General features: G+C 37.0%; 1 protein-coding gene across 1 annotated transcript in view; it reads left to right on the top strand.

Moving 5' to 3' along the window:
* The window catches only part of TRPM7 (transient receptor potential cation channel subfamily M member 7), a 1848525-nt gene that overhangs the window by 827295 nt on the left and 1009224 nt on the right, over nt 1–12006 (top strand). The window contains exon 15 of the mRNA XM_044076371.1: nt 6446–6674. Coding sequence (XP_043932306.1) covers nt 6446–6674 — 229 coding nt within the window. The remainder of the gene's footprint in view (nt 1–6445; nt 6675–12006) is intronic.

Genomic DNA, 12006 nt, shown 5'->3' on the forward strand with positions numbered 1-12006 from the left:
GTTTAACCAATAAAGTTTTATCTAATTTACCATTGAATTCATATTTGTTAACCCATTTCGTATAATACCTAACATTATCAGAACGTTATGATTGCATATATTTTGCGTCTTCGGTTAGGGGCGGATCTCGCAATGTTTTAGTGCACTGATTTCCCATGTTAAAAGAAAATGTTACGTAACCCTTCTTATCACATGTTACCAAAATTTCAGTTCCTTTCACAGTTTATCTAGAATAACTGCCTATCTTATTCTGTTACCCTGATCTATGACCAAATACACAGTAATTCCTCTTGTCCCTGATCTGCATAACAAATCTTGACAACAATATTTACTGTAACCTAGTCCCTGATCTAAAACAGAAAAAAGGCAAAAATCTTCCTACCTGAGCCTCCGGTATTGAGCCATCCAGGATCTGCTCTTCGGCCACAGATCAGAAAGTGGCCAGCCTCTTTAAACGACAATTCAGTCGGAGGTCTTTTCGCCCAAGAAGAACCGTTTCGGTAACTTCTCCTGCGCAGTATTCGACCACCGGTAGACTCTGATCTGCAGCTGTCTGAGGGATTTCCGGCTAAGAAGGACCAAACTGTTAAATAAAATAAAAGATCAATACACAGGAGGTTCAGGTTCAAAAGTTTACTAGTGTACACCAGGAGGCAAAAAACGTACAAGTACAGAATTTTGTCTAACATGAAACAGGAAGTACACAATTTTTATAGTTTCTTACATTCAAGTTGTGCCCACCTTACTGACGTGGTCAGTCACAGGGCATCTACATCACTTTAGCTTACAGTATTCTATTCATAAAATAATGCTGATGCTGTATATTTAAAAAAGTTTTCCTCTGGTAACAATACGGCCTTGCTAACCACCTTGTCAGACATAATGTATTTCTGTAAAGTTACTTCTTCAAGGTTCCAGGCTGGTTCGAATACAATAGCAGATTCAGTCTTTTAATACACTTCTTTGTTCCCCTGTAACACTTTCCCAACAGTTGCGTGTTATCTAGTAACACATACACAAGGCCAAATCATCCCAGCAGGAAAGAGCAGAAGATTTCATTATTTCACATATTTAATTTCCTGACCCAGCAGATAATCACTTGTGAAAAGCATAAACATTAGAACTTGCTGAGCTAGCAGCTGCCAGGGTCAGAGGCCAACTTGCAACAAGGCACACTGCAGTTTCAAAAACTTCTTGCAATTACATATGAATTCATTCTTTTTGTTATATCATTAATAGAATAAAATGCATTACACACTACTTTGCTTTTAAACTAGCACTTCACATATATTCAAATACATATTTCTCTAACACTCTCCTAAATACAATATTGGGGTGGGAATCTTTTCTGGACATTCTCATCCGTGTTAATAAAATTCTAATTTCTCTCCAAAATGCTCTTAATATAATACGCATCAGTACTAAAAGTGGTGATAAATGAAATAGAAAAGTCAGGGCTATGGTTAACTTGGTCAGCCATATCTTACGTAAACACACCAAAAGAGGGGCTACTACTATAATTATTCAAGTATAGGCCCTCATCTGTTTCAGACCCATTCAAAATAGCTGTAAAGTGTCCAGCGTTCCTTTTAAAGGTAACTTCATGAATCAATTTATCCAGAAAATAATCTGGGTAACCTCTGTTCATAAGTAGGGTACGTAAAAAATTACATTCCTCCTTGAAATCAACCAAGTTCAAAACCATTTTGGCTGCCCTGACTAGCTGGCCTTTCCCCATGGATTTTTTCTGATAAATAGGATGTGAACTGGTAAAGTGGAGGAAAGAATTTGAATACGTCTCCTTTCTGTGCCTAGTGACCACATACTTCTGTCTGACCCTGTCCTTCTGTAAGTATACATCTAGATATGCAATTTTCTCCATATGAAAATTACTGGTAAATCTTTAAAAATCAATTGTAGTATTAATGTATACCAGAAATTCGTTAAAAATGTCAACACCTCCCTCAGTCATTAGGAATATATCGTCCAGGTATCGAGTGCAATAAACTAAATATTTTGAATATAGCCTATGTTCCAGAACAAATTTCCTGTCCCAAAAACACATGGCCAAATTTGCGAAGCTAGCCCCACCTGGTGATCCCATGGCTACCCCTTTCCTTTGAATATAAAAGGAATCATTGAACATGAAAAAATTATTCTTAAGAATAATGTCCAAAAATTCTTGGACCAGTCGGAGCTCATCATGGTGGAACCCTTTATCAAGTAACACCTCTGTTACCCACTCAATACCAAGTTCCTGTGATATTACGGTATAAAGGTCTTTTACATCTATGGTGGCAAAGTTATAGGACTCATTATACCTCAGGCCATTAATTTTTTCCAAAAAGGTCCAGGAATCCTTACAAATTTGGGTCACGGTACCTGCATACTTTTTCAGAAAGTGGTCCATATATTTAGCCATGGGGTACGTTATACTATTCCGGCCATTAACTGTAGGCTGAAAAGGGGGAGTTGCTAAGGTCTTTATGAATTTTTGGGATGCCAAAAATGACTGGGATCTGGGGGGCTAATATTGTTAGATAATTCAAAATATCAATCAAAGTTCTTGTTTCTATGAACAGGTCATTTAAATACATCCTAATATACCTGTACACTGTTTTGATGTCATTAATGGAAACTGTTTCATAATTATCAGTATCCAACATTTCTTGCATGCGTGACTTATAATGTATTTCATTCATTATGACCAAGTCCCCACCTTTATCAGGTTTAATCACTTTAACCTCACTATTCTTCAGTTCATAAATCAATTCCCAGTCATTCCTAGTTAAGTTATTAACTGTAGCTTTACCACTAAACAGATGCATATTCCTGATGTCATGCTCGCATAATTGTTCAAATACTGTTAGTGTAGGTAAAGTATTTGGGTTAAATGTACTGGCAATTCTAAAACAATCAGGGTTAGAGTTAAAATCACCACCCTGTATTGCATTTGACAGGAAAAATAACTTCAAATTTAACTTCCTTATAAACAATTTTAAGTCTATAAGTGTCCATGAAATATTAGCAGGTTTACTGGGCACAAAAGTGTGCCCTTTAGCTAAAACATCCACTAATAAACAGTTAACATTAAAGTCTGAGTAATTATAAACATTGAAGTCGCCTGTTGAGTTAGTAACAATTCAAAAACAATAATTATGTGTATTCTCAATCACACTGTTATTAGCTAATTTTTTCATGTTCAATGATTCCTTTTATATTCAAAGGAAAGGGGTAGCCATGGGGTCACCATGTGGGGCTAGCTTCGCAAATGTGGTCATGTTTTTGAGAAAGGAAATTTGTTCTGGAACATAGGCTATATTCAAACTATTTAGTTTATTACACTCGATACCTGGACGATATATTCCTAATGTTTGAGGGAGGTGCTGACATTTTTAACGAATTTCTGGTATACATTAATACTACAACTGATTTTTTAAGATTTACCAGTAATTTTCATATGGAGAAAATTGCATATCTGGATGTATACTTACAGAAGGACAGGGTCAGACAGAAGTATGTGGCCACCAACCACAGAAAGGAGACATATTCAGATTATTTCCTCCACTTTACCAGCTCACACCCTATGCATCAGAAAAAATCCATGGTGAAAGGCCAGCTAGTCAGGGCAACCAGAATGGTTTTGAACTTGGTTGATATCAAGGAGGAATGTAATTTTTTACGTACCCTATTTATGAACCAAGGTTACCCAGATTATTTTCTGGATAAATTGATTCATGAGGTTACCTCTAAAAGGAACGCTGGACACTTTACAGCTATTTTGAATGGGTCTGAAACAGATGGGGGCCTATACTTGAATAATTATAGTAGTAGTCCCTCTTTGAGTGTGTTTATGGAAGATAGGACTGACCAAGTTAACCATAGCCCTGACTTCTCTCTTTCATTTATCACCACTTTTAGTACTGATGCATATTATATTAAGAACATTTTAGAGAGAAATTGGAATTTTATTAACGCGGATGAGAATGTGCGGAAAAGATTGCCCTCCATCCCCAATATTGTATTTAGGATAGGCAGCAATTTGAAGTACCTCTTAGGTAACAATATGTTACAAACCCTGAGGATTAAGGGTAGGTTTAAATGTGAAGCCTGCAATTTTTGCAGATTCATAGATACTGGTTCTTTGTGCCAAGTTAATAATACAAATATTGTTTGCAAGGGGAGGTATAACTGCAACTGTAAGGGATGTGTGTACTTAGCTAAGTGTAATTCCTGCTTAGGTTTCTATATAGGTAAGACAGATAGGAAACTTAAGGAACGCATATATGAACATCAGTATGCTATTAGGAACAGGAAAGCTGAGAATGCCTTGGCTAAACATATACGCAATAACCCTGGCCATTCATTCTCCTTTAGGATTATTGACCAGATCTGTTCTCATATTAGGGGAGGACCATTTTCTTTATGGCTAGAGCAGCGAGAATTATAATGGCAGCTAGATTAGATGCCTTCAAATACCCAGGGTTAAATGATACATGCTCAATAGCTTGCATTCTAAAACTAAGAAATTTGATGAGATAGTATTTTTATATTTGGAATGTTATTTTTACCTTTAGAATGTACATTTTGTATGAACTAATGTAGTTTAGGGACATACAGTCTCTTGGTAATTTCAGATTTTATACTATATCTGTATTTAAACATTTTTATAAGCTGTATTTTAATTATAGGTTGTTTGATTGTTTTCTAAGTCTCATTGGACCTTTTTAAACATCTGACCATCATGTGCTTATTTTGCTAACTATTTAAATGTGGTGCAGTACTTTTGTTGAACAGTCTGAAGAAGTGGGTGTATGTGTGCCCACGAAAGCGCTTACTGTTGCAATAAATTCTTGTTTGTACCTTTGAACCTTTTTTAATGTAAGATGGCTGGTTTAGTACTAGATCTGAATCTAGACTATGCTATCTAGGCTAAAAATACAGTTGAAAACAAATGCAGAAAATATGTAGTCACAACAGTAAAAAAAAGGCAGAAAAAATGCAGTGATCAAATACAGTGCAATTTAAAAAGTGCAGTAGAGGCACAGAATATGCTTACTTTCTTGATGCAGAAGTCTCAAGCGTTTCCTTAACCAAAACAGACCAGGATACCTCCCAGTGCAGTAGATGGAAAAATCCACTGACCTCTTGATGTAGAAACAAGTGTTTGTAAGAGTGTATGAGTACACTACTGTATCCAACAGCTAGCTAGAAAATTCATTTAGATCAAGTAAATCAGTAGAACAGACATTGAGAGGCAAAATATACTTTTTCAATACAAGCACAGGTAAAGGCAAATAAATAATTCAATATTATCAACAGCAGTGTAGAAAGGGAGGAGCTTATTAAGCTCAATTTGCAGTAGAGGTGGGCAGCTTAAAATCACCAGGTTTTAAAAGGCAAATCAGCAAACAAGAGGGTGGGTGGAAAACACTAGCAGGGCATCCCCAGCAGTGCTTTAGTTTATGCAGGCTTGAAATAGTTTTAGCAAAAGACAAAGGGCCCGAGACAATTAACCAATGAAAAAACATATGACACAGCATAGATAATTTAAATGTCTACCTCTCACATAGAAGAAAAACACCAGGCCGAGCAGATTTTTTAATACAGAAAACAAAATGGAGTGGGTAAAAGAGCAGCTCAATCAGTCAGACAAAAAATATAGGATCTGATGCTGTCTCTTTCATTCCTCCTCACATATGGGTTGTGGAGCTGACCCTCTGATCCGACTCGGCCGCATTTCTTCAGACTAGGATCCAAGTTTTGAGCTTCTTCCACATCTCACAATGCACCATACCCCAATTAACCTTCTCAGATCTTGTTTGTCGCCAGGAGGGTCAGACGTGGTTGCTGAGTCTCGAGCAAGTTTTTGTAGAATTATTGGTTCTACCTCAAGTAAGTGATTTTTCTTCACTTACATTATTCTAGCTTTACATTTCCTCCCTTCCCGTTATTGTGTGTGTTGTGTCGCCTGTCTTTTTCCTTGAACGTCAGTTTGTTCTTTGCCTTTGCCATGCTTTCTAGTGGTAGCCATTAGCCAGTTGGCTTTCCCCTTCTTCTCTTGTTGCTGTAAAAAAAGAAAAAAAGTAGTAGTTTAGTTAGATATTTAGTTAGTTTAGATAATTTTTGTTTTGTGCCATTGGTCTTTGGCTTTTTTTTTTCTGGATTTGTAGCTTCTTTGTAAAAAAAAAAAAAAAAATTGCTGAGGTTGTACGTTTCCATGAAATGTTCTCATTTGTTGAACAAAATGAATCCTAACTGTGTTGATCTTTCTCCAAGTGTTAGAACTGAGTAACAAAAATTATCAAAATGATCAGAAATTACTACTGATTTGTTGTACTGTTGTATAACTGACCTTAGAGTTTTTGTAACGTTCTATAAATTACCAGTCCCAGCTGTTGTCTTTATTAATTTGGTAGTTTTTGTTTGTTTTGTAATCTTTTAGTGAGTTTGGACAGTTGGCAGTTGAGTTGTTAGAGCAGTCTTTTCGACAAGATGAGACTATGGCCATGAAGTTGCTGACTTACGAATTGAAGAACTGGAGCAATTCCACATGTCTTAAACTGGCAGTTTCTTCTAGACTGCGTCCTTTTGTGGCTCACACTTGTACACAGATGCTGTTGTCTGACATGTGGATGGGAAGACTAAATATGAGAAAAAATTCATGGTACAAGGTAAAGAATATTTTATTTTAAATGTGTAACATATAATTTTCTTTTTGTGATCTTTTTAGAACATCAGTGATACTAATACTTTTGTGGTAGTTTAGCTCTACTGCACCACAGTGAAAAAGGATACTTTTACTTTTTCATGCCAGCTCACCAATCATCCATCATAATAGTAGAAGGACCACAGTACTGTCTTTCCTGACAATTGGTCTGGAAGAAATACTTTGCTTCCTTGGAAATTTGTTCTTTGGTAATTTGGTTGCATGCACTGGTTTAGCAGGACATGACAGAGACTTTAAGTAACAACAACAAAAAGTCTTCATAATTCTTACAAATAGTTTATTTCGTAGCTTATAGGCCTACTGGTATTAACGTGTTCAGTAGATATTTTTCAGCATTCTGCAGCTCTTAAGGTTATTTCCCAGATGTATTGTTTTTCTTCAATTGTTGTCTTCCAGAAAAGTTACTGAAATAGGGTTCTATTTAAAGTACATTTTTGTCAATCTTTTGTTATTGTTGCTCATACTTATGATAGACATATGCTGAAAGCCTCCACCATTATGTGCTGTTATGATGCAGATGGCTACTGTAGAGTACCTTGGTACCCACCATTACATAACAGCCTAAACACAATTCCTCTGTTAGTCCATTAACCAACACATAAACCTGGGCAGTATAGAAACATTTAAAAAGAAGAATAGAGAAAATTCCAGCCTAGCATCCAGTAATAAAATCCCAGTTAGTGAAGGAGTAGAAAAACATTCAGAAACAAATGTTTTTTGAAAGTCTTTAAAGGTGGTCACTTAAGTGTCCCTGTGTTTTGTAACAACAGGGCTAGTGAAAGCCATTGTCCACATTACGGTTTGATGAGGTGGAAATCAGGACTGCCATCTCTTATCATTTACTGTTATAAGGATGCATCCAGAAAAAGCTAGTATTGTCACCACAAGCCAGTCTTGTAGACACCTAACAGGATAATTACCATCATTAATACATTTCTTAACAGTGTGCAGCTATTCCTTTGTGAGGGAGTCATCCGTTTGTTATACTTCTGTGTAATTATTTTAGGATCTCAAGTCTTAGACTACCTCTTAGCTAATAACCTCCTGTCCAGCACCCAGCATGGCTTCAGGCCATACCACAGCGCTAGTACCACCTTGCTCTCTTTCACTAATGCTGTCCATCATACAAATAATGGCCTGTTCTCCTCTGCTATATTTCTAGCTCATCCAAGGCTTTTGCCATGGTCTCACACAAACTACTAATCTCTGTTCTCACTAACCTTTCCCAGTCAGCTACTGATTGGTTTCACAGGTATCTAACTGGCCGCCAACAATCATTTGTCTGGCATAATGACCTATCTCATCGACTTCCTGTAACACACAGTGTTCCCCAAGGCTCCATCCCTGGTCCCATACTGTTATCACTCTTCGCCAATGATCTAATCACAGCCACCAAGCATGCTTCTCTTGTACAGTATGCAGATGACTCCACCCTCATTTGCTCAGCCCCAACTATACCTGAACTTCAAAAGATCACACAGGAAGCCTTTTCATCTGTAGAAAACTGGCTGTCTAATTTCCAGTTATTACTCAACCCGAGCAAGACTAAACTCCTTATCTTCCAACCCACTAAATCTAACCCAATTATTCCACACTTTAATATTCTAGCCAAAGACAATACCGTCATCGCCCCAACAGAATACACCAAACTACTTGGTGTTGAGATTGATAACAATCTCATATTTGACACTCACATTTCTCTTACCATAAAAAAGGTTAACAAAAAACTAGGTGCATTGTACAGAAACAAAATAATTCCTCACCAAGGCAGCCAGAATTTCTGCTGTCAATTCTCACCTAATCTCAACTTTACACTTCTCCTATACTTACCTACCTTAGACAAACAGACCTAAACAACCTTAAGGCTTGCTACAACAAAATTGCTAAGTTTGCCACTGGTGCATCTTATGGCAGTCACCACTGTATCTCACTTAGAAAACTTTACTACCTTGAACTCCCTCAACTTCTTCACCTGAATCAACTCTCTCTCGCCCTCAAGTTAGTAAACCATCCTCTTAAAGTCCCATTCCTTCAAAACCTTCTCCAGCCTTACTGCTCCTCTACACCACTGTGCTCCAGCAGCAAAAATCTACTTCTAGTGACCAAACCCAAGAACTGAGTGGGAGAAGCACTATTCTCCCGCGTCATATCCAGATTATAGAACAACCCCCCCCCCCATAACCACACTACCTTCTTGCAAACACTTCAAGACTGCACCACAAACTCACTTAAAAAGTCTCTGGTTATGCTCATACACCAGTCCCGACTAGTAACCCTCCTTTTACCTCCCCTTACTTTCCCTTCCCCCTCCCTAACCACCCTGCCTCACACCATCTGATCATTGCATGCCTTCCTCTGTGGGCTCTTGCTCACCCTTTACCCTCCCCTTCCCTCCTCACTCAATCTCTTAGACCTGTTACAACATGCTTAACTACCTCACTTCATCTCCACTCCAAATACATATCCAACTGACTTACACCTAGCTTCCTCTCACTACCATGTGTACTACTCACTCAGTCTCCTCTCTTACTCCTGTGTCTTCCCCTTCCATCCCATTAGCCCTTCTAGCTTGTTCCACCTTCATGCGGAACTTCTGCTGTATATCTGCTTGAGTTCAGTGCAGTATTTGTATATAAGATTTAAGTTTGAGTTTAGAACAGTATCCGTTTGAGCGTAGTACTATCTGTATGTACATCCTACCTTTATTCCTAGCCTCTAGCTAGATATTAGTATATCTGTTCATTACTTTGTTTCATATTGTATGTATAGCTAATGTTTGCTGCAGTATGTATTATTTGTCTATTGCATGTATATTCCATTGATGTTATTCATTTCTCACTGCTGCAGTCATCAACATTGGGTTATCTATGCTGTGGTAGCCCTCAGTCAGTCCGAATACCAGAGTCAAGGTTTTGTGCGTCGGCTGCTGTCGCTTGCTGAGTGATGTCAGGTTGTCTGAGCTATAAAGGAGAGCAGGCAACGCCATTACCTCAGTCTTTCTTGCCGTGGAGCCCGTAGCAGGAGATATTTGCAACAGTGCCGGTCGGCTGTTTTCAGACTTCGAACTTCAGCTGAAAATGTCTAAAGCTAAGTACGCCTTTGGAGAGCCTTCCTTTTTCTTGCACTAACCGATGTCCGAAAAAGTCAATAACTCTTGCCTGTGGAAAGCAAATACCACACCGAGACTTCCATTCTTACTGCGTCACTTGCTTAGGCCCAGATCAAGACATAACCCGCTGTCGGTTCTGTGCCCTCTTTAACACTAGAACTATTCGTCGTAGAGCTCTGTTTGTAGCCAGTTATTTTCATCCTCCGACTACTGATATGGCATTTATCAGTCAGCAAACCGCAGATCTTCCAAAAAAAGTAAAGATAAAGATGGAGACAGATCACCTAAGGCCAAGCCTTCGACAACTCATCATAACGTTCTATGTTTGTTGTCCTTCATCTCGCCTACCTTCTTGTGTCCCACCCTCCTTCCCCTTCCTGGAGGATTGAGAGGTTCTTCCCTTTTTTCGGCTACACTGCCGGAATTCCTTTTTTTTACTTACCAGTTTGGTTAGTTCTAGTCTTTCCTTCCTTTCTCTTTGCTGAAAGTTACACCTTTATATGCAGGTGTTCTCTTGTATGTACCTTTAGTATTTTTATTTTTGGGACCTGTTTAGTCTGGTGGGTTATTTCCTTCCTTTCTCTTTGCTGAAAGTTACACCTTTATATGCAGGTGTTCTCTTGTATGTACGTTTAGTATTTTTATTTTTGGGACCTGTTTAGTCTGGTGGGTTATCACAAATGAGATCTGGGTAACTGCCACTAGGCACGTTGAGATAGGGGCTAGTCTTGACACAGTAAAAAGCCCTCGAGCTATAGTATACGAACCCAACCAGCAAGAAGGAAGGCGAGATGAAGGACAACAAACTTGGAACGTTATGGAAATTACATAACTTCTTTTTTATACCTGACATCAAACTGACAGTTGTTCAAGGGAAACAATAGAATCCTGAACTAGGAATGTCAAAGAATATAACAATCACATTCTGAACAAATAGTATTAAATTGACAGTAATCACTCCGTTTAACCTTTGCTGATTATACAAAATAAAAGATTGCCATTTAAATCTAAAAACTTTCAGTATATGCCATAAAATGGCAATTTATGAATATGGAAAGGTAACTTGTAATCATTGATCACAATAAGTGAATTTGTTGTTTTTAACCTACAGTTTCACTCATTTTATAATAAAAAATGACAGATATGAAAATCCTTATATGTAAGAAATAGGGGAAGAGGGATGCACTGATAATTAAAATGCGCTAACCTTCATCAATGTTCACATAAAACAACCTTGATGCTTTAAGTAAGTTAGCAACAAAGTGATTACTTAAATGCTGGCAAACAATGAAATATAACTTCTAATATATCCAGTAAAATACATTGTATTGTAAACATTAGGTATAAATATTATTGCCATCTCTTTAAATTAAGTAATAAGTTTTGAAAGACTTCATCAATAAGGATGAATATGTTAAATAACTGTGTGCTATAATCCTTTACTGAGGTTTTATGTGTGATACATCCTACTTTACTACGATTGAATTGTTTGTCATCTATCTTTCATGTAAATATTAATTGCTTACACAATAAGTAGACATTTGTATTGTATTAGAATTCTTTCTAATCTACAATAGTACTATATTTTGTTCAAAATAATATAAATATTGCTTATTCCTATTACAAATATTCTCCAAATGATCATTCAATTTATGGAGCCTCAGATGTTCTGGATTGTCAAGGTATGAGTGATAATCTGATGGACTTAGGTTTATCCACCAGATGAGAAATGATTTTCATTCCATGGCTAGTGCGGATCTTAGTTTTGTTAACATTTATTCATTTTAATTTATTTCACAAAAACATTTTTAGTATGCTTGACCAAAACATTACTTTACTGGTAAACACTCAAAGTATAAAACTCATAACTTCCTTTAAAAGCTCAAACATATACTTTATAGTTATCAAAGGAAAATGTTTAATAGTCGCAATAAAACAAAAAATACATAGTCTAAATAACCTAAGATGGATTTAACTTTATTATCTTTAAATACCAATGGCTTAAACAACCTTAGCAAGAGATCAAATCTACTGAAATATTTAAAACTGAACAAAGCACAAATTGTCTTCCTTCAAGAAACTAATTTCAAAACAAATGACAATTACAAATGGAATCCTAAGGAATATAATGATATTTGCGCAATCCACTTATAAGGCAAAGGCAAAA

The sequence above is a fragment of the Protopterus annectens genome, chromosome 7.part0, assembly GCF_019279795.1.
Source record: "Protopterus annectens isolate FY-2018-M chromosome 7.part0, PAN1.0, whole genome shotgun sequence".
Taxonomy (NCBI): Eukaryota; Metazoa; Chordata; order Ceratodontiformes; family Protopteridae; genus Protopterus; species Protopterus annectens.